Below are 23922 nucleotides of genomic sequence, written 5' to 3' on the forward strand. Positions count from 1 at the left end.
ACTCCGTCTCAAAAAAAATAAATAAATAAATAAATAAATAAAAAAAAAGAATAAGGTAGAGAAATAAAGATATAGCAGACAGTATGTTAAGAAAAATGGATAAAACACTGCAAGAAGCTTGATAAAAACAGTAAAAAATATCGGCCTTATCTCCTTCATGCATGTTGGCTTTTGGAAACAGAGTGGCAGGTGCCAATGGCTTGGAATGGAGAGAGGCAGACTCCATCTGCCATATCAACATAGTCCAGGCCGGGCGCGGTGGCTCAAGCCTGTAATCCCAGCACTTTGGGAGGCCGAGATGGGCGGATCACGAGGTCAGGAGATCGAGACCATCCTGGCTAACACGGTGAAACCCCGTCTCTACTAAGAAATACAAAAAAAAAAATAGCCGGGCGAGGTGGCGGGCGCCTGTAGTCCCAGCTACTCGGGAGGCTGAGGCCGGAGAATGGCGTGAACCCGGGAGGCGGAGCTTGCAGTGAGCTGAGATCCGGCCACTGCACTCCAGCCTGGGCTACAGAGCGAGACTCCGTCTCAAAAAAAAAAAAAAAAAAAAAAAAAAAATAGTCCATGCCCATAAGCCTTCTTCATTGCCAAACAGACATACACACAATTGGGGCTCTTCCTTACCATCTTGCCGCTGACTGTGGCCTCTAGAGAATCCACCAGTTCTGCTGTGACTCCAATAAGATTGTGGTAGTCGGCCTGGATCTTATTGTACCGTTTGAGGTATGTCATTGACCTACGTTCAGCTTCAACCAGCTGCTGGTGGAGCTGCTGCAACATTTCTAGGAAGACAGTTTATATTAAAATAAAACAAACAACATCAATACAAATCCACAATATGAAAAATAATTGTATTCTTCTCAAAGAACTACCATACTTACTGTCAGAATGTTTTGTTGTAACAATAAACTTGACACCATTTGTGTTTCACACTTACTTCTATTTTATGCCACATTTATTTACATAGTGCTGTAACCAACTGACTTAAAATTTCCTTTTCAGGAAGTTCAACTCAATCCTCACTGGGTTTCCTAAGAAAATCGATTCCCTTGACTGAATCTCATGCAATTTCTTTTAGTTCTTCTATGTCTAAGAAAACAAACGTTTCTAGGGCTGGTGGTGGCTCACACCTGTAATCCCAACACTTTGGGAGGCCAAGGTGGGCAGATTCCTTGAGGCCAGGAGTTGGAAACCAGCCTGGGCAACATGGTGAATCCCCATCTCTACTAAAAAAATTAAAAAATTTGCTAGGCATGGTGGTGCTCGCCTATAATCCCAACTACTTAGGAGGCTGAGGCATGAGAATCACTTGAACCTGGGAGACAGCAGTTACAGTGAGCCAAGATCCTGCCACTGTCCTCCAGCCTGGGCAACTGGGCAACAGAGCGAGACTTTGTCTCAAAAAAAAAAGAAAAGAAATGTTTTATTCTATACTGAGCTCACAAAATGCCTAAATCAAACCTGTGTCTTTTTCTCTGTTTTTGTATTATGAAGTCATCTGGGGGACAATTCATATCTGCAGGACACTTTATTTTAAATAAAATTTTGGACTACTTGACTCATGCTAGGAAAAATAAGAATGCAGAAGAGATTCCATCATTCTGCCAGTTTGGTAAAGCATAAAACCACTCCCACCAGGCCTTAGAGCAGGTAGCTTGGAAGGCTCTAGGATTGTCAGCTCGGAAGCCCCCCGTGGGCAGCCCTAAAGACACTGAAGCCAAGCCGCCCTGGTCTCGGCAGAAACAGGCAAATCCCCATCGGTGTTAGCACTTCTTTGCCCACACCACCTGCCCTCTTTCTTGAAGGACATTTTAGACAAAAGGAGGTAGCACTGCCCCAAACCACAAGCCTGGCCAACATGGGGAAACCCGTCTCTACCAAACATACAAAAATTAGCAGGCATGGTGGTGCACTCTCTTAATCCCAGCTACTCGGGAGGCTGAGGCAGGACAATTGCTTGAACCCGGGAGGAGGAGGTTGCAGTGAGCCAAGATCATGCCACTGCACTCCAGGCTGGGGCGACCAAGCCAGACTTCGTCTCAAAAAAAAAAAAAAAAAAATTGTTTCAGATGGGGCATGGCGGCTTCATACCTATAATCCCAGCACTTTGGGAAGCCGAGGCGGGTGAATTGCTTGAAGCCAGGAGTTCGAGACCAGCCTGGCCAACATGGTGAAACCCCATTTCTACTAAAAGTACAAAAATTAGCTGGGCATGGTGGCACGCCCCTGTAATCCCAGCTACTCGGGTGGCTGAGGCACTAGAATGGCATGAACCCAGGAGGCAGAGGTTGCAGTGAGCCAAGATCATGCCACTGCACTCCAGCCGGGGCAACAGAGCTGTCTCAAAGAAGTAAATAAATACAAATAAAGTTTTTCATATATATGCATAGTTCAAAATTAGATAAGCTAAAACTTCCAAAGATGAAAATTCTACAGAATAGTATTCATAATCCCATATTGCAGTAGTAAGTATTGGAGAACATCTATGCAAACTTTCTCAACACAGACCAAGTGGTACATGATGGATCGAGTACCAAAACCCATTAGCTAGGCTCAATGATCTCCCAAACCACCAATGTGAATGTCCCCAAAGCAGTCCCTCTGGACTGCACAAAGGAACCCTTTCCCCTAGAAGTTCATTCTGCAATTTACTAAACATAGAGAGATTATCTGTGGAACTTTTGCCTTGGGAACCGAGAATCAGAATTTACGACAATTTCAAAGTGTGGCACATCTCAGGGATAAAAGGCCAAACTGCCTGCAGCCTACTGGAAACAGAGAAGCAGGTAATAGGGCTGAAATGTTTGTGACCATTTTCAAATACAGTCAGCACTCCATATCCATGGGTACTGCATCTGTGGATTCAACCACCTCAGGTCAAAAATATTCGGGGAAAAAAGCACCTGTACTGAACACATACAGACTTTTTTTTCATATCATTTTCATGTCATAAACAAAACGGTATAACAACAATATACACAGCATTTACACTGCATTAGGTATAGGTAATCCAGAGATGATTTAAGGTATATGGGAGGACGTGTGTAGGTTGTATGCAAATACCATGCCATTTTATATAAAGGACTTGAGCATCTCTGGACTTTGGTTATCTGTGGGGGTCCTGGAAGCAATCCCTATAGAAACTGAGGGACAACTGTATACTCTTTAGGAGGACAGCCTGCTACCCAGAGACATTACCTCGCAGATACTTTAAAAGACCTGTCCATGACTATAAGCTACTTGGGTGACAGCTCAAACACATCAGCTTTATTTCAGAGCATTAAACAGGACTTTCTATTTTCCCTGTCAGAAGTTTTATGAGACAAGAACAGCTAAGCCAAGATGCCTTGCCATGCAAGACCTCAACTTCCTCTTCTTTTTTTTTTTTTTTTTTTTTTTTTTGAGATGGAGTCTGGCTTTGTCACCATGCCAGACTTTGGTGCAATCATAGCTCGCTGCAACTCCTGGGCTCAAACCATTCTCCCATCTCAGCCTTCTGAGTAGCTGGGACTTCAGATGGGCGTCGTCGCACTTGGTTAATTTTTTTTTAGTTTTTGTAGCAATAGGGTCTCACCATGTTGGCCAGGCTGGTCACAAACTCCTGGCCTCAAGCTATCCTCCCACCTCAGCCTCCCACAGTGCTGGGATTACGGGCATGAGCCACCACGCCTAGTGGCAAGACCTCAACTTTTAATGGAGATGTCTTATTATAACCTTTATGTTATTTTAATAAAACCATGTTAGTCATGCCAGTGAAATTTACTGAGACTCTTCATATCCCAAACTACTGACATAACAGTGATGTAAATATCTCCCCTGTCACTGAGACTTTCTTTTTTAACCTTTCTACTTCACTTAGGGCACTGCATTTTTTTTTTAAGGGTAAATGAGATTTTAATTGGCTGCTCAAGACAAAATGATCAACTTTTAAATATTGAATTGTTTTTCTCACCCACTGTGAAAAGCTGAAATTTACCCCTGTCTTTATAATGATATACTCTTTCCTGTTTTTATTCAGATAAAAATTATCTCTTTGCTACTTTGCTAATCCACAGATACTGGATGAAGAAAGTTACAATATAACTTATGAATATGAGTCATTATTTTTTAAAATACTGTTTAGGGCTCCAAACTCCAGAAAAATGATCAACTGCTCATTTTCTGAAAGGGTTGAATCAATTCATGCTAGAAATGCCAAAAGATACTATTTCTGTATCCTTTTTAAGTGACTAGGTAAAAATAATAATCCGATGTTACTATATAGTCAACCTGTTTTTATTCCATACAACATTTCAAACGTAATTCCTTTTGAGAGAAGTTTCTGCTGCAAGTACCTTTCTTTCCTTCTTTAAAAGCTTATGGCAATCTCACTTTAGGCATGAAAACTTCCTATCAAGATACACAGAACAATGATATCACGTAACCACTTCATTTAAAACAATGCCTGAGTCTAGAATTAAATTAAACTGGGGGCATGTCTGTGCCTTTGGTTACTGCAGCCTTAGCCGCAGGATGAAGAGACAAGGGGGTGACAAATGACTCTCATGCCTGGGCCCCAAATACGAATCTCCAGTCTCCATAGCAACACCGCATTACAGAGTTCACTCCGCCACAGACGCACTTTGCTTGTGAGACTCAAATCCACAGCCATTCTGCTTGGCTTCCAGAAAACTCAGTTAAAATCAACCCTAAAGAAGGCTTAAAAACTGGTCTCCTTACTGAAATTCCAACATTAAAAACCTGTAGAGAAACACAGCTCTTTTATTTGCATTCCCCTTCCCATGTTTATTTGATCTGCAAAACTGGGCCACTTATCAGATGGACATAATGCTCCCAGAAAAAAGCTGTGCTCAAAAATGCAGTGTATGCTAGCGGCACACGAGCGGCAGAAACTCAGGAACCAGGGAGAGTCTCTCACCACCTTCCCGCCCCCCCCACCTCGGAGTCCAAAGGCTAGTTCAGAACAGCGACCTGGCAGATTCAACTAACAACTAAGGCGGTTCTCTAGGGTCCAGGGATGCAGAGTGTGGTGGCGGTTTTAAAATGCCTGCAGTCTTTGACACAACCTCCTTCCCATCAAGAAGAGGAATGTAATCTTTCTCTGAAGGTGAGGGGCCCTAAGTAATTCACTTGCATGAAACAGAATGCAGTAGAAATGACTGACTTCCTTCAGAGGCTGGGTTAGAAAAAGTGATACAGCTTCCTCCTGGCTCTCTCTGGGGACATTCATCCTTGGAACCCAGGCAACATGCCTGGAGGAAGCCCAGGCCACAAGGAAAGGCCACAGAGGTGTTCTCGTCAAGGGCCCCTGCTGAGACCCCAGGTGACAGCCAGCACCGACCACCACTCTGCGTGTGAGTGCCTGGAGTTGGCCCCACCCCGCTCCACCTGCACAGGACAGACATGCTGAGGGAGAACAGCTTCACTGAGCCCACAGCTCCCAGACATGCAGGCTCATCACCACCATCGTAAGTGAATGGCGTTGTTTTGTGCCACCAAGTCGGGATGGTCTGTCAGGCAGTAATGGAACAGTAGGCTGAGGTGCATTTCCAGGAGCTGCAGGGCGAGATCCAAATTCCCAGCCCAGTTGAAGATACTAGCTGTGTTGGATGTGAGCAAACTGGCCCGCAATGCACCCTGGCCAAGGCCTGGGCCCAGGTTAGAACTGAGAGAGCGGCCTGCAGGGCTGAGGATGCAGACTGGGACTCTTCCTCCACATACTGTGCTGGGGACAGGGCAACCTTGGGGAGCGCCAAGACTCAGGGTGCTCCTGTGACCCTTGGAGCAGTCTAGGTTGATCCTGTAGGGCCACATCTGTTGCCCTGCTCCTCCATGAAGGGTCAGCAGGGCCTGTCCCCTCTGAGGGACAGAAGGGTCAGCATGGCTGGCAGAACCAGTAGCACACTTAGAATGGCTGAGCTGGGGATGCCTGAGGCTACCAAGAGCGAAACCAAGCATCCAAAGCCTTCTCAAAGGCTGATGCTGCCAAAGCCATCTTGAGTGACAAACCCAAACCCAAGCTCTCCCTGAGGTTGATAAACCCCACTGCTCAACTGCCGACTCCCTGGTGAGCAAAGAGCTAAATAATTTACTAATTAATGCTTCCTTTCTTTAAAAGAGTTTCATTCCCTAAAAAGAAACAGGAAAAAGCAATGGCAGGAAGTTCTGAAATCCTCTCTGACATGACTCTGCTTTGAAAGGGCAAATGTGCTGGTGCATGGAACAAGATCTCCTGTAGTCACACTCCACCTGCTGGGAACTGAGGGTTATGCCATCAACATTCACCAGAAGGATGACACGCCATCACAGGCCCTTCCCAGCATCATCATTTAAGCAGCTTTCAAAATGTAGTATCAAAGGCAAAATTGAGGCACAGTGCCCCAGCTGTGGCCACCAACTTCATATTAACTATACTTTTTCTCACCTTACTCAAAAGTGAATAGTTCTGGTAAAAATGACTGACCATGGAAAAATAACACTTTCTGCTACAAACTGAAGGCTGGAATTCCTACTTTGGAATGGAAAATGCTTGGTAAGAATGGGCACTCCATATGTCTTCAAAGACCCCAGTTGACTAGTTCAAGGTAAAAGTTAAACATATTAAAATAATTAACATTAATTAAATTAAAAGAATTCTCTCCTTATCCATGCCGCCCTATGCCTTCTAGGGAAAATGTGTTGCTGTTGCAGTTACTTCCCTTTGGGACATTATTGGATTCTCTTCATTTCCGCAAGGCTTAGCTATCTGATATATAAGGCGAAGATAACAATACTGGACCTCCTGAAAATGGGCCTCAAGGAACTGCAGATCAATATGACTGCAAAGCCTTTCATAAATATTTAAACTCTTAAAGCCAAAATCATGAATTCTCTCCATCTTTGCACCGATTTTACTACTTAAAACCTGAACTGGTAAAGTTGTTTTTAGACAAATTTAAATCTAGATGATTTACCTTTGTTACTTTGTCCATTCTCCTTCTGGGATGAAAAAGAAGTTCAGGAAAACAGGCATTCAGGGAACAGTACTTGGGGTATCGGACTTCCTGTGGCCAATGTGAGAAAGCACCTCAGCATGGTGAAACAGAGTTCTCGGGCCGGGAGGGCCAGCTCCACCTGTTGCTATAAATAGCTAAGCAACTTCTCCATACTCACCGGACTCACTCCCAAACAAGTCCTCTTCTCCCCATCTCAATTATCACTGTCTGAATTCAAGTCTTGCACTATTTCAAAAGCCTCCTATCCCCTTCCTATCCCCTTCCAAAGGCCTTCCCGACTGCTACCAAGCCATTCTACTAAAAATGGAAATGTGATTTTATACATACTTCAACTCTAACTTCAATTGAAAGCTTGATCCTAAGGAAACTGATATTGAGGTGAAAACAGCATAGCACAGTGTTGCTAAGACCACGGACACTGGAGCCAGACTGCCTGGGTTCAAATCTCAGCTCCCACATGTCTGGCTGCATGACTGAAGGCAGTTACTTAACATGTTTCTTTTCCCTTAATTTGTCTTAAACTTTTCCTCAATTTTTTGGTAACAGCTTTATTCACATACTGTACAATTCACCTATTTAAAGTGTACCTTTCAGGCCAGGCGTGGTGGCTCACGCCTGTAATCCCAGCACTTTGGGAGGCCGAGGCGGGTGGATTACCAGGTCAGGAGATTGAGACCATCCTGGCTAACATGGTGAAACCCCGTCTCTACAAAAATACAAAAAATTAGCCGGGCACAGTGGCTCACGCCTGTAATCCCAACACTTTGGGAGGCTGAGGCTGATGGATCACAAGGTCAGGAGACTGAGACCATCCTGGCTAACATGGCGAAAACCCATCTGCACTGGGAAAAAAAAAAAAAAAATTAGCCAGGCGTGGTGGCAGGAGCCTGTCGCCCCAGCTACTCAGGAGGCTGAGGCAGGAGAATGGCGTGAACCTGGGAGGCGAAGCTTGTAATGAGTGGATATCGTGCCACTGCACTACAGCCTGGGCTACAGAGTGAGACTCCGTCTCAAAAAAAGAAAAAATGCAAAAATTAGCCAGGTGTGGTGGCAGGTGCCTGTAATCCCAGTTACTTGGGAGGCTGAGGCAGGAGAATCACTTGAACCCAGGAGGTGGAGTTTGCAGTGAGCCGAGATCGTGCCATTTCACTCCAGCCTGGGGGACAAGAGCAAAACTCTGACTCAATAAATAAACAAATAAATAAATAAATAAAGTGTACATTTCAGTGGTTTTCAGTGTTTTCAGAGTTGTGCAACCATCACTACAATCAATTTTGGAACATTTTCATCATCCTCCAAAAGAAACCCTGTACTCACTGGCAGTTACTCCCATTTTCCCTGCTCTCCCCAGCCCCTGGCAACCACTGATTTACTTTCTGTCTTTCCAGATTTGCCTCTCTTGGACATGTTATGAATAGAGTCATATAATACCTGGTCCCTGCCACTGGCTTCTTTCAGTGAGCATAACACTTTCAAGGATCATTCATGTTACAGCATGAATCAGTGCTTCATTCCTTTTTACAGCTGGATAATATCAAATGATATTCCATCATTTGGGTAACACCACTGTTTGTTTATCCATTCATAAGACGATAGACATTTGGGTTGTTTGCATTTTTTGGTTATTATGAATGTTACTATGAACATTTGTGTACACATTGTTGTGTGGACATATGTATGTTTTCATTTCTCTTGGGTATATAGCTAGGACTCCAATTCCTGGGTCATGTGGTAACTCTGTTTAAACCTCTGAGGGAACTCAACCTGCTTTTGAAGGCTATTTAATGATATGGGACGATGTTCTCTTCCTTTGATAAAAATACATAGAAATATACGCACACATACATTTACCTACATTTATTACAATTTGGGGGTATGTCTGTATCAAATACATTTCTGTACTTTCCAAACTTTGTATAAGTAATACAGTTGATTTTATAATCAGGAAGTAAAAAGTGATTTTTTGCAACACAACTATTCTCCTGCTTAAAATGCTTCAAAGGCTCCTTATTCCTTATAGGACTTTGCATAAACCTTTATGACCTAGGCCTTGCCTAGTCTCTGAGTTTGCCTACGTCAATACTCTGCTCCAGCAATATTAAATTATTATAGTTTCCCAGGCACTGTCTCAGTGCCTTTGCACAGGCTGTTTCCTCTACCTGTAATTCCCATCCCTCCTGTGTTTGCCTCACAGACTCCATTTTATTGTCCAAAGCTCCAATTTGGCTAAGAGAATTACACCTTGGCCTTTTCTTTATATCCCTAAATCCTAGAGCAATATTTGACTCATAGCAGAAGCTTAATGTATTGAACTGAACTGCAAATATTTTCATGTAACAAGGAAAATATTAGAATGTTATTTATAGTGACCTGCTATATTTCAGCATATGCATCAAAGCATGTAGAACAGGATGAAAGGTGACAAGTACTTAAAAACTCTAATGCCAATAGCTAACAGTTATCAAGCACTTACTATATACTGGACTGTTTCATACAAGTTATATGTATTAACTCAATCTTCATAATCTTCCTATAAAATAGGTACTATGATTTTTTTTTATTCTTATTTTTTTGAGACAGGGTGTCACTATGTTGCCCAGGCTGAAGTTCAATGGCACGATCACAGCTCAATGCAGCCTCAACTTCCCGGGCTCAGGTGATTTGCCCACTTCAGTCTCCCCCAAATAGCTGGGACCACAGTCATGTGGACGCTACCAGGCTCAGCTAACTTTTTGTACTTTTTGCAGAGATGGGATTTCGCCATGCTGCCTACGCTGGGCTCAAACTCCTGGGCTCAAGTGATCCTCCCGCCTTAGCCTCCCAAAGTGCTGGGATTGTAGGCGTGAGTCACAGGGCCCAGTAAGCTACTGTTTTGAATATACTGATATATTATTAATATAACTAATATGATTTACCATGTAAATCATTTTGATTAGATTCTTAACATATTGGCACCCATAATTATTAAGCTGAGCTACTCTGGGCACACTGCCTATGGGGTAGCCCTGCTCCAAGAGGAGCAGTATCCAAAAAAAAAAAAAAAATTAAGCCGAGAAACACTTTTTAAAAGCATGTTCAAATAATTATAAGTCAAATTGAAAAAGTTCTAGTTTCATTGAAAACCACTGTATATGAAACTCTAGGAAGAAAAAGGATTGGATACGCCAACATCATGGTATGTAGGTAAAGAGAAGAATTTAAACAAAAGCCTTAAGGATACAAAGGCAGAGAGGAGAGCTGTAGATCAGTCTGTTTGGCTCAGGCCAGGCTAAGGAATCTGAAGACGGGCAACAGGGAAGGCTTAGGAAGCTCAAGAAGAAAAGCAGCATAGAATCCTAGTGACAAAAAAACCTCAATTAGGTCAAGAAAGTCAAATGCTTTGGAGTTAGAAACAAAGCAGAAGGTATTATGTGGCAAAGTAGCCTATATTTTTCATGAAATAAAACAAAACAACCACCAATTTTATGATTCAAAACATTATATTCTTGTTATGAAATAACTTTGGATACATTTTTCTTCCGAATAAAAGGAGACACTTGTCTTTAGAGACTAATAACCTTTGGGAAACAAGTCTTCCATGGGTTGGGTGACCTCATGTTCTGCTCTTCCTGAAACGGGCTCTATTTACACCTGTCACCCTGGCACTTTGTCCAGTTAGTGCCCCATTTTACTCTCAAAAGTGTCCCAGTTTGAACTGGACTGTGGTGATACTGCACAGCTCTGTACATTTGCCAAAAAGCATTAAATTGTACACCTACCATGGGTAGATTTTACACCTCAATAAAGTTATTTAAAAAGAAATCCCAATTTGAATGACAAGTTAGATTGTTACCTGATCCATATGCCATGGCCTGAAGGCCTTAAAAGTGGTTAAGTGATATTTTGCAAATGGACAATTATCCCAAGGAGTTCTTTTACAAGAAGACAAACTTTCTTTTCTACCAAGACAGCTTCTAGCCACATGACATCAAAATAAGACCTCGCCAAAAAGAAAGTCTCAGAGACCTAATGATAGAGAAGTTGATCTCTATAGGCCCTGCCACTAATGATTCTTTGATCTTGTAAATATGAAAGCAACACTATTAATTATCCCTATTTAATGAGGCAACCTAAGCCAGTGTGCTACTCTAAATAAAATCTGCTCTAAAACCATAGGTGGTCTCTATTTGCTTCAAAAGGATACATATATTGTTAAAAGCTTTGGCGTGTTGCTGGCTTTAAATATTAAAGCTAGAAACTTTTCCAACTTCAACTTTAACTCTGGAGTCCAGGAATCCTAAAGAAAAAAACAAGGGAACAAAAACACAAACATTAGATTACTAAGTACCAACAGTATCATCAAGTTGAGGTCATTAGGCCAAAAAACCCTGCACAGTGATTGAAACCAAAAGCAAAATGTCTTGCCAGTGATGTGAGGCTGTGAAAAACAGGTTTAGGACATCTGACCAACTCATTTATAGAAGATTCAAGTGTCCACAGTAGGAAGAAAAAATAGAGTTCTTTCATAAACAGGGAAAAAATAACCCTGAACATGATTTGAATATTTCACGTGATTTAAACACAATCGTGACAAGGAACCTTATTAGGCTGCATACCAAAAATAGTTCAGTACAGTCTAGGCACGCACAGCACTGGGAGGCATAACATAAACAATTATCACTAAGTTACTGAGACTTTCCCCAAGAAAGGGACTCATTTCCACAAGCCTCATCTAGATAAGAAAAAAGGACAGAAGCTATTTTCTGCCACAAATACCCCATCATGTCAAGAATTATGATATAGTCTTAACATGATTTATCCTTTAAAAATAAATTATTTATCTCAAATAATGCTTATTAAGAAGAAAAAATTAATGACTTAAATAAGAAAAAAACATAACAAGTAACTATCTTTGTCTCAGGACAATTTTTCTTACACTCTTTATACAGAAATATCTTCTACCCAAACCAAGAAGTTCCACAAAAAAGGCAGCTAAGCCACTAAAAATGCATACCCACCATCCTTTTGGATGCTGCCCCATGGCCCTTGGACCTTTCCATCCTTCTCCACTGTCTGCCTCTCCAGCTCTGTAACCTCCTCCACGCCTCCCACCCCCACCCAATCATTCTAGCCAGTATGTCATCTGATTTCTGGAAAAAATACTGCCAGATGAGCAGAAAGTTCTTTTTTTTTTTTCTTTTTTGAGACAGAGTCTTGCTATGTCACCCACGCTGGAGTGCAGTGGCTCAAGGTTCAAGCGACTCTCCTGCCTCAGCCTCCTGAGTAGCAGGGATTACAGGCGAGCGTCACCAAGCCTGGCTAATTTTTGTATTTTTTTTTTTGGTAGAGACGGGGTTTCACCATGTTGGCCAGGCTGGTCTCGAACTCCTGACCTCAAGTTATCCACCTGCCTTAGGCTTCCAAAGTGCTGGGATTACAGGCAAGAGCCACCATGCCCAATCACAGAGTTCTTATATTTTTAAAAAATTGTGTAATTCCCTTATACTGCATGATAACTTTGTTTATAACATGTGTGTCATTATGGATTGAACTGTGTTCCCTCAAAATACATGCTGAATTCCTAACCCCTGGTACCTCAGAACATGAGGTCGTTGGGAATGGGGTCATTGCCGATGTAATTAAAGTTAAGATAAAGGTCACACTGGAGTAGGGTGGGTCCTTAATCCAATATGACTGGTGTCCTACAAGAAGAAGAAAATTTAGACACAGACACAGAAGGAAGACCGCCACATGATGATGGAGACAGAGACTGGAATGATGCTGCCACAGTCACAGAACCCCTGGGGCTACCAGAAGCTGGGAGGGGAAAGGAGGGATCCTCCCCTAGGATTCAGGGACAGCATAGCCCGGCCAACACCTTGATTTCAGATTTGTAGCCTCCAGAACTGTAAGACAATGAATGTCTGCTGTCTCAAGGCATCTGGCCTGTGGTACTTTGTTAGGGCAGCCCTAGGGAAATCACCCGAGTGCTACAACTCAAGGTAGTCTATGCTCAACCACACAGAGAAGAATCTCAGGAAAGGACTGCTACATCTCAAAAAACAAAACGAAATGCTTGGGACATGCAGACTTCCAGTTAGATTGCTCTGTTGTTGACTACTATTTTGTATAACCAACAAATATGTGTTTTCAATGTAATTACTTACTTTATGATGCTCTGGTAATGACAGGGATGAGACTGAAATAAAGCCTCTCTGGACATGAGTCACTTATATTTTTTCTTGACCATTCTTACTTTTTCTGTGCTTTCAACTCTGAGAAGAAGAACATTTCCGAGCTGGGCGTGGTGGCTCAGTTTGTTAAATGAAGAGATGGTCAGAGATAGGAGGAAAATTAGAAGGAAAATTAGAGCAAGGAAGCCAAGGAGTTTTTTTTTGAGACCGAGTCTTGCTCTCTCACCCAGGCTGGAGCGCAGTGGCACAATCTTGGCTCACCCCAACCTCTGCCTCCCGAGTTCAAGAGATTCTCCTGCCTCAGCCTCCGGCGTAGCTGGGATAACAGGCATTAGCTACCATGCCTGGCTAATTTTTGTATTTTTAGTAGAGACGGGGTTTCACCATGTTGGCCAGGCTAGTCTGGAACTCCTGACCTCAGGTGATCCGCCCACCTTGGCCTCCCAAAGTTCTAGGATTAGAGGCGTGAGCCACCACCTGGCCTAAATTTTTAATACGTTAAAGAAATAAAAGAGAGGAAGGAATGAGAGACTATAAAAATGTCCCAGCAAATTTGAATAAACAACAACAACAAAAAACTTCTAATAAAGAGTTAACTGAAATTACAAATTCAATGAAAAGGTTAAAGAACGGACTAAACATAGCTGGAGGGTGAGTTTGTGAACTGGAAGGCAGATGTGAAGAGATCACCCAGAATACAGCCAGGGAGATTAAGAGAAGGAAAATATAAGATATTAAAATGTATGGCGAGCACAATGATGTGCACGTTCTTAGCACCACTCAGCTGAACCCTCGAAAATGGTCAAAATGGTGGCAGTGCATGCCTATAGTCTAGCTACTCGGGAGGTTGAAGTGGGAGGATCACTTGAGCCAAGGAGGTCAAGGCTGTAGCGAGCTATAATCATGCACTTCAGCCTGAGGGATAGAGTTTTAAGAGACTCCATCTCTTTTAAAAAAAAAAAAAAAGTCAAAATGGTAAATTTTATGTTATGTGTATTTTATAATTTTTTAAATAAAAAAGACATGGAGAATATAATAAGTCTCATATACATTTAGTCAGATATCTAGGAGATAATAAAGAGAATGGTAATATACAGAGATACAAATTGAGCATTTTTCAGAGTTGTTGAAAGACACAAAACTTCACATCCAGGAAACCCAACAAATCCCAAGTAAAAATAGAAATCTATCCCTAGAAACACTGTAGGGAAATGATACAATCCCAGAGGCCAGAGAAAAGAGATGGATCACCTACAAAGGAACAGCAATTAGACTGACAGCCAACTTCAAAACAGCAGCAATGCGAGCTAGGAGATGGTGCAATCTAGCTAAGCTTTGTATCGTCAATGTACTAAGAGAAAATAACTGTAAACCTAGTATTCTAAATCCTACCTGAGAAAGCAATAAAGACACTGCAGTCAAACAAGAACTGAAAGAAGAGATCTTCAAGGAAAGGGGGTTTTAAAGACATGTACTTAAGTGAGAGGAGACAACTCTCCCAGATGGAAGGTCATTGACACAAGATGGAATGATGAACAAAAATACTAGTAGCTATAAGGGAAAATCTACACACACTGATTGCATAAAATAGTAAAACTTCCTAATTTGTACATTTAAAATATATAACTAAGATACTTGGCAGAAAAAAAAAAAAAGCACATAAATTGCAAAGGGGATGAATGAAGTTAATGCATTCTGAGTTCCCTGAATGTTCTGGAAGAAAATAAAGATTAAATTTAGACTTTATGGCTGGGCGTGGTGGCTTATACATGTAATCCTAGCACTTTAAGAGGCTGAGGCAGGCGGATCATCTGAGGTCAGGAGTTCGAGACCAGCCTGGTCAACATGGTGAAACCCCGTCTCTACTAAAAATACAAAAATTAGCCAGGCATGATGGCACGTGCCTATAATCCCAGCTACTCGGGAGCCTGAGGCAGGAGAATCGCTTGAACCCAGGAGGTGGAGGTTGCAGTGAGCCAAGATCGAGCCATTACACTCTAGCTCGGGCGACAAGAGTGAAACTCCATCTCAAAAAAAAAAAAAAAATTGACTTTATTATGTATACATACTAAAAATATCTATGTTACCATTAAAAGAACATATGTAGGCTAACAAAAGAAAAAAATGGAATAAAATCAATCTCCACGAATACAGATGGTCATTAAATTCCTTAAACCACCAGAAGCTGAACTCCATCTTGGAACACCAAACCTGAGTGAGTCAAGCTGCCAGCTGCAGCCTCTGCTAGGCCCCATCCCTGATTCTGCCAGCTCTGCTGCCACCTGGATCCAAGCTTTATCCATGCTGCTATGCCAGAATAGTCATGAACAGAATACTCAGGAACGGAAGTCTCACTGTGAGAAAATCTACCATCCCCTTCCAAGATTATTTATTTTTAGAAATCTTTAAATTTAAGGCCGGGCGCGGTGGCTCAAGCCTGTAATCCCAGCACTTTGGGAGGCCGAGACGGGCGGATCACGAGGTCAGGAGATCGAGACCATCCTGGCTAACACGGTGAAACCCCGTCTCTACTAAAAAATACAAAAAACTAGCTGGGCGAGGTGGCGGGCGCCTGTAGTCCCAGCTACTCGGGAGGCTGAGGCAGGAGAATGGCGTAAACCTGGGAGACGGAGCTTGCAGTGAGCTGAGATCCGGCCACTGCACTCCAGCCCGGGCTACAGAGCGAGACTCCGTCTCAAAAAAAAAAAAAAAAAAAAAAAAAAAAAAATCTTTAAATTTAATTTTTAATTTTTTTAAATTTATTTTTATTATTTTCTTTGTTTTAATCCTCCAAGACATCTGAACCCTTCCAAATTTAACCACCTTCTTAATGTTTATTTCTTCAACTTTCTGGGAGAGGAAGTAGGTAAATCTAGAATGATCAAGAAAAAACAGCAAAAATTTCAACTTGGGCTACTCTACAAAAGGCCTGCTTTAATGAAAGCAGTCAACTAAGTAGCCTTCAGTTTAGCAGTTACTATTCAGGAGGGATGAAAGTTGTTTTACAGAATTATAACTGAACGGGATGCTGAAATGTACTGGGATTTGGAAGAATTGCATCAGTTGCTGTTGAGTGACAGAGTGACCTGGGTGACAGAATGAGACTCTGTCTCCAAAACACAAACAAACAAGGCCAGGCGCAGTGGCTCACGCCTGTAATCCTAGCACTTTGGGAGGCCAAGGCAAGTGGATCACCTGAGGTCAGGAGTTCAAGACCATCCTGGCCAACATGGTGAAACCCCATCCCTACTAAAAATACAACAATTAGCCAGCCGTGGTGGTGCGCACCTGTAGCCCCAGCTACTCAGGAGGCTGAGGCAAGAGAATCGCTTGAACCCGGGAGACAGAGGTTGCAGTGAGCCGAGATTGCGACACTATACTCCAGCCTGGGCAACAGAGCGAGACTATCTCAAAAAAAAACCAATTAAACAAACAAAACATACTCGTGTTAAAATTCATGGAACTATACATCCTAAAAAGTCAATTCTATGTGTGAGAATGTAAAAAGTTTAAAGTTGCCATTCGAGCAGGTGAGAATCCTTGCTTGCTGTAATTTTTTTTTTTGAGACAAGGTCTTGCTCTATTGCCCAGGATGGAGTGCAGTGGCACTCTTGGTTCACTGCAACCTTCACCTCCCGGGTTTGAACAATTCTTCTGCCTCAGCCTCCTGAGTAGCTGGAATTACAGGTGCATGCCACCACGCCCAGTTAATTTTTGTACTTTTAGTAGAGATGGGGTCTCCCTATGTTGGCCAGACTGGTCTCGAACTCCTGGCCTCCAGTGATCCACCCACCTCGGCCTCCCAAAGTGCTGGGATTACAGGTGTAAGCCACCGTGCCCGGCCAACTTTCTGTAACATTTTAACACTGGTACACATATGCCTAAAAACTACTTTTGTTTGCTTTGATGTATATGTAAAGGGAATCACATAGCTTGTCCTCTCTTGTATCCAGCTTAAGATTTCATCATTGTGTGATTTAGTTCATTCATTCTCATTGATGTATAATATTCCATTGTGTGAATATAACACAATGTATTTATGCATGCTCCTGTTGGTGTACAATTGGGTTGTTCCTAGTTTTTGCTATTACAAAGTGTTAATTACTGTAACTCTTCCAGATTTAATGTATGTACAAGTCGCAAACCACTGCTAGTACAGGATGGCAAAAACCAAACCTAACTAACCATCTAATAGAAGACTGACTAAAAAATTATGGCTATAACTAAAAATAATAACAGAAGCAAATTTTAGTTTTTTAAAGCATCATTCAGAAACCCCCAGCTTATAGAAGATAAAACCACAATGTCACCCAGGACCTGACACAAGAGTTAAAAGCTGGCACTTGCCTGGAAGAGTTCTTTAAATGACGGGTGCACCATAGGGTTGGGAACAAAAGGAAGGGCATAGAAAGGAAGAAACTCTGTGGTCTGGCTCAAGGCTGCCCCTTTGGTCTCCAGGTAGGTTTTGAAGTAAGAAATCTTTTCATCCAGCTCCTCTTTGTCCTGGAGGAAGGGAAAGCATTTGTTTGAGGTCTCCAGCTCAATGCCCAGTCCATCTGCTCACCCTATCCTCTCTCTGAGGCTCCTTCTGTCCCAGTCATGTCGCTGGCATCCCCTATCTAGCCTGGCAGGTGCGTTGTCTCTAGAATTCTACCATCCACCCTAAATTTCCCCCTTAATGAAACTTAGGAAGATCAGAGAACTGTATATACAGTTCAATATGCTGCTTTTTAACTTTATTATTGCCATTTTCTCACATCCTTAAAATTCTTCATAAACATTTTCAATGGCAGGACAAAACCTCATCTTGTCTATCACATTTATTTAACTAGTTTCCTCATTATTAGACAGACACATGGCTTCTACTTTTCAGATATAAATAAGTATCTGTCTGCATTCCCATGCCTCCAGCAGGAGCGGTTTCTAAAGGTTAACAGGCATTTCTTTATGGTGTTTGGAAACAGAAGCTTCCATCTCGCTCCTTTCCTTTCTTGTGCTAAGGCCTGGGCTCGCTCCGTGTCACTATTCCATGTGTATCCCAGGCAAGTTAGTTCCCCTCTCAGGGTTCTACCTCCTCTTGGCCCTCAATGAGAAAACCAGAGTTGGTGAATGTGGGGCTTTGCTCCCACACTGGCTCTACCAATCATGGCCTTCACAGTCTCGTACACAGACTAACCTGTTCTTACAAACACATCTCAGTTGACCTATACTAGGAGGCCCTCTTTTGACCCCCAGAGGTAAAAGAAACAGAAATACAAACAGAAAATGAAAATCTCCTGTGATCTTCCCTGGAAGAGTAATAACCTGAGGAACAGCCTTCCAACAACTACTACAATGTACGGTCCCGCTGCTCCCTCCACCACTGTCCCCACCTTTGGTGTTCTGACATTCTCATGCGTTCACATTGGTCCACAGGGCAGTAATTAATGCATGGGGTCAAATGCCAGCTCGCCTCTGTTGCCCTTCTGTCATCGAAGCTCAGCCACCCCAGCAGCTTGACACTTCAGCCCTCTCCTCTCTTCCCATCTCCAGCCCCATCTGGGAAAGGACTGCAGACGCTAAATTCAACCTATCACTCAAAAGGACTTTCCACAAAGAGACGTACCCTTTTCCACGACTTAAGTTTAAATGTGTGTTCTGGCCAGACACAGTGGCTCATGCCTGTAATCCCAGCACTTTGGGAGGCCAAGGTAAGAGGACTGTTTGAGCCCAGGAGTTCAAGACCAGCCTGGGCAACATAGCAAGACCCTTTCTCTACAATAAATATGTAAATAATTTTATGTTCTAATATAGGGTCTAATATGCAGCTGAAATATGGATTCTCTTAGACATACATGTCTACAGACGAAATTGCCAAATAAACTTAATTTTGATGAGGTTTCAAAAACTTGAGGTATTTAGGAAAACAATATAGCTTTGATTACAGAAATTATTAAATCTCCATAAAAATTAGAATATAAGCTGCTGGGAATATGGTAGAAAATCACTCCTCAGGACAGAGGATGCCTGTACCTTGTAAGCAATATAACAAAACAGCCACATATAAAATCCACACCCATGTGGACAATGACAGCAAACACTGTTCCTTAACACACCATTCAGACCTACCCGCAACACCAGGTAAACCCACCGGTCTCCCCACAGAGTGCTTCAGAAGATAGATGGCAAAATGGATGTGGAGATAGAATTCCAGCTTCTGGGCAAAGGAGTCCCCATCTCGGACGGAACTGGGAATGTGCTCCTCCCACAGACTGAAGAATACCTTCTGGTCTCCGTCGTCAAATGCAGCAACAAGATCCTTCTGTGGAGAAGACATCAGACTACACCTCGTTGTAAATTTCAACACCCAAAATTCTCACAACTCACAACACCACGGATTTCCCACATACTCCTTTTCAGAGGTAAAGGATAGAAAAACAGAGATCCCACAGGATTCAAGCTCTGAGCCTGCGATTCCTGCAGACCAATCCTGGTTTCCCACACCTTTGCAATATCTAATCTGGGCACTATGAAGAACACACAAAACATTTAAGGTCTTTGAAACAGAAAGAATCAGGCATAGAACAAAGACTTGGGGCCAGAGAACTCACGGACACGTAAATACACTGAAGTCACCCTTTGGACCTGCGGACCCACAGCATGCAACTGACAAAAACTATCCAGACCGAGTCTAGCCGGGCCTCCCAGGAACAAACCTCACATGCACGGAAGGTTGCTGACAGCATTGCTCCACGTCCTGGAGTGGCCGGGAGCCCACACACACTGACCCAGTCAATCCTGGGCCTAGGCAATAGCACTGCCACTTGCCCCACTGCTAGAAGCACACCAGGCTGAGATGGAGCTGAAGGAAGACCCCAATATACCATAAGGTGACTGTCCATGCCTGCCAGCTGCAGCTGCAGCGACAGAGAAGGCTGGAGGTGGAGGAAGGAGCACCAGCTCAGTGCCGTTTGACCTGGGACAACGACAGCGTCATGATTTAGCATGCACTAGTTGAAAGAATTCTGGAGAAAGGAAGTGGCAATTATCACGTCACCTGTCTCACAAGGAAGATAATTCACCTGTCACAAATACCTGTGGCATAATTTTGTGGATTTAAGTAAAAGGCAGAAGTGAAAGAACTTCCTAAGAGTCTAAAACAATGCAGCTGCTACTGTTCTTTTTGTATCGAATGCCCAAGATATTTGGACTTACATTTTATGCTCAACTGCAACAGTGTTTCTGAGATTGGATTTTCTATAGAATCCCCACTTCCGGCCGGGCGCGGTGGCTCAAGCCTGTAATCCCAGCACTTTGGGAGGCCGAGACGGGCGGATCACAAGGTCAGGAGATCGAGACCATCCTGGCGAACACAGTGAAACCCTGTCTCTACTAAAAAAAATACAAAAAACTAGCCAGGCGAGGTGGCGGGCGCCTGTAGTCCCAGCTACTTGGGAGGCTGAGGCAGGAGAATGGCGTAAACCCGGGAGACAGAGCTTGCAGTGAGCTGAGATCCAGCCACAGCACTCCAGCCTGGGCGACAGAGCAAGACTCCGTCTCAACAAAAAAATAAATAAATAAAGAATCCCCACTTCCCCACCCAATACCATTGTTACTTACCACCATTATTGGCCTTTGTTCTTTTATACTTCTAAAAATGAGTTCATGGGTGCAGTGGCTCACACCTGTAATCCCAGCACTTTGGGAGACCAAGGCGCGTGGATCATGAGGTCAGGAGTTCAGCCTAACCAACATGGTGAAACCCCGTCTCTACTAAAAATACAAAAACTAGCCAGGCGTGGTGGTACATGCCTGTAATCCCAGCTACTCCAGAGGCTGAGGCAGGAGAATTGCTTGAACCCGGGAGGCAGAGGTTGGAGTGAGCCGAGATTGTGCCACTGCACTCCAACCTGGGCAATAGAGCGAGACTCCATCTCAAAAAAAAAAAAAAAAAAAAAAAAAAAAAAAAAAAAAAAAGGCCGGGCGCGGTGGCTCAAGCCTGTAATCCCAGCACTTTGGGAGGCCGAGACGGGCAGATCACAAGGTCAGGAGATCGAGACCATCCTGGCTAACCCGGTGAAACCCCGTCTCTACTAAAAAATACAAAAAACTAGCCGGGCGAGGTGGCGGGCGCCTGTAGTCCCAGCTACTGGGGAGGCTGAGGCAGGAGAATGGTGTAAACCCGGGAGGCAGAGCTTCCAGTGAGCTGAGATCCGGCCACTGCACTCCAGCCTGGGCGACAGAGCGAGACTCCGTCTCAAAATAAAAAAAAAAGAAAAAAAAAGTGAGTTTACATGGCCGAGCATGGTAGCTCACACTTGTAATCCCAGCACTTTGGAAGGTCAAGGCAGGCAGATCATTTGAGCCCAGGAGTTCAAGACGAGCCTGGACAACATGGTGAAACCCTGTCTCTACTAAAAATACAAAAATTAGCTGGGCGTGGTGACATGTGCCTGTAGTCCCAGCTAGCTGGGAGGCTGAGGTGGAAGGACCATCTGAGCCCTGGAGGTAGAGGCTGCAGTGAGCTGAGATTGCACCACTGTATTTAGCCTAAGCGACAGAAAGAGACCCTGTCTCCGAAAAAAAAAAAAAGAAAAACGTTTACAGATAATTTTCCTGCAAAATTGTCATTTTTAAAAATTACTTGTTTTATCTGTTTATAAGCAAATTTTCTAACATAAAATGGAAACGTATAGAGAACAAATAATGTAACAGTGTTTGGTTACACATATGTCAAAGATGTTGATTGGTAAGGAATCCTCAAATCTGAATATTACAAAAATGTTCACTATGTCATGTGATCAAAAACTGTCTCTGAATACTGCCTGATGCTGGAAGGTGCCGGTTACATTTCAAGTAAACTCAGAATTTTTCTAATAAGCCCTACAATGAGCATCTACCTCCTCAAGGCTGGCTCTTCTGTTCCTCCTGGACACAGGCAAGGCACAGTCTGTTAGCAGCTGTGGGTGGGGGTTGCCAAAACAAAGCACAAGCAGCTGAATACAGCCACCTCTTGGAAGAATTTGGGGAAGCTGGCCAGAGACCCGCATGCTTGTTAATGACTGCCACAAAGGTGAACAGATCCTCCTGGGGCAGTGCTATGGGGCCAGGCTCACCCCCACGCTTGCCTCTGCCAAGGTCCCAAGTAAGCCCTGTGACCATTCCTGAGGAGGCCTTGCCACGAGAAGTGCGGTGACCAAGCGCTCTCTGACTGTGTGACTGAGGTGAGCGCAGACTCTTGTGAAATGTTATGGCTTAGAGAAAAGATATTTTCTTAACATGGCTTGGCAGAATCCACAAGTCAAAAGGCCCATCTACAGTTTGTTCTAAGGTCTCTATTTGTAGATCTGAAACCACAAACCTTTGCTGTCATCATAATCACCTCTATCATCCTTCCTAACTCATGACTCATATTCTGTACCTGGAAATGGTCCTTGAGCTTAAAATAATACCCACACATAAAAGAATCCACTATTATAACTTACAGTCACAAAATATTAGTGATGTTCTATAAACTATGATCAAAGCAGAATCAACAAGATGAGAAAATGCGTACACCATCAATAGTAACTTGTAAACACACATGCTTCTTACATCTCACAACAATGTAAACATACTTAACACTACTGAACTATACACATAAAACTGCTGGGGGAAACTCACTATTTTTTGAGTTCCACTAAAAATTAGCATATTTTGCTCAACCTCAGTTCTAGATATATTTTTTTCTTCTTCTTTTTAAATTTTTTCCCCACTCTTCTTCACTCAAACCAGACATTTCATTTGGGAAATCTACCATAGTGGGGGTCACAGCTGTTGATTGGATGAGCAGAAAAGAAATGTTTGTGACATCAGAAAGGTTCAAGGTCTTTCAAGTTATATAAAAATGAACCTGAAGACATCAGAGAAATACAAATCAAAACTATGACAAGATATCACTTCAAACCCATCAAAATGGCTAATATTTTAAAAACACACAGAGAGAAAATAACAAGCATTGGCAAGGAAGTAGAGAAACTGGAACGCTTAAGTACTGCTGGTGGGAATGGAAAATGGTACAACCACTTTGTAAAACAGCTTGGCAATTCCTCAAAAAATTAAAAATAGAGCTACCATATGATCCAGCAATACTTCCTGGTATACATCCAAAAGAACAGAAAGCAAGGCCTTAAAGAGATACTTGCACACCCACGTTCACTGCAGCACTATTTTTTTTTTTTTTGAGAAGAAGTCTCGCTCTTGTCCCCCAGGTTGGAGTGCAATGGTGCAATCTTGGCTCACTGCAACCTCCGTCTCCCAGGTTCAAGCTATTCTCTTGCCTCAGCCTCCCGAGTAGCTGGGACTCCAGGCACTGGCCACCATGCCCGGCTAATTTTGTATTCTTTTTTTTTTTTTTTGGGTAGAGATGGGGTTTCACCATGTTGGCCAGGCTGGTCTTGAACTCCTGACCTCAGGTGATCTGCCCACCTCGGCCTCCTAAAGTGCTGGGATTACAGGCATGAGCCACTGCACCCGGCCCTAACAGCATTATTCTTAATACCCAAGAGGTGGAAGCAACCCGAGTGTCCATCAATAGAAGAACAGATAAACAAGCTGTGGGGTGTGTGTGTGAATATGTACCAGAGAATATTATTCAGCCTTTAAAAGGAAAGGAAATCTTGTCATATACCGCAACATGAATGAACTTTGATGACATTATGCTGGATGAAATAAGCCAATTACAGAAAGACGAATACTGTATAATTCCATTTATAGGACATATCTAAAGTAGC

The 23922-nt window shown here is 43.0% G+C and overlaps 1 protein-coding gene across 6 annotated transcripts in view; it reads right to left on the reverse strand.

Annotated features, from left to right (window-relative positions):
• Positions 1–23922, reverse strand: part of ARMC9 (armadillo repeat containing 9) — a 180370-nt gene that overhangs the window by 143504 nt on the left and 12944 nt on the right. For all 6 annotated transcript variants that reach the window (XR_007718163.1, XM_050751095.1, XM_050751093.1 and 3 more), the window contains exons 4-8: positions 19302–19472; positions 17519–17674; positions 11182–11274; positions 6957–6981; positions 628–785 (exon numbers count right to left, since the gene is read on the reverse strand). Coding sequence is in view for 5 of the 6 variants with exons in the window: in XM_050751095.1 (XP_050607052.1) it covers positions 628–785; positions 6957–6981; positions 11182–11274; positions 17519–17674; positions 19302–19472 (603 nt within the window). In the remaining variant the exon portion in view is untranslated. The remainder of the gene's footprint in view (positions 1–627; positions 786–6956; positions 6982–11181; positions 11275–17518; positions 17675–19301; positions 19473–23922) is intronic.

Source organism: Macaca thibetana, chromosome 12 (assembly GCF_024542745.1).
Source record: "Macaca thibetana thibetana isolate TM-01 chromosome 12, ASM2454274v1, whole genome shotgun sequence".
Lineage (NCBI taxonomy): Eukaryota > Metazoa > Chordata > Mammalia > Primates > Cercopithecidae > Macaca > Macaca thibetana.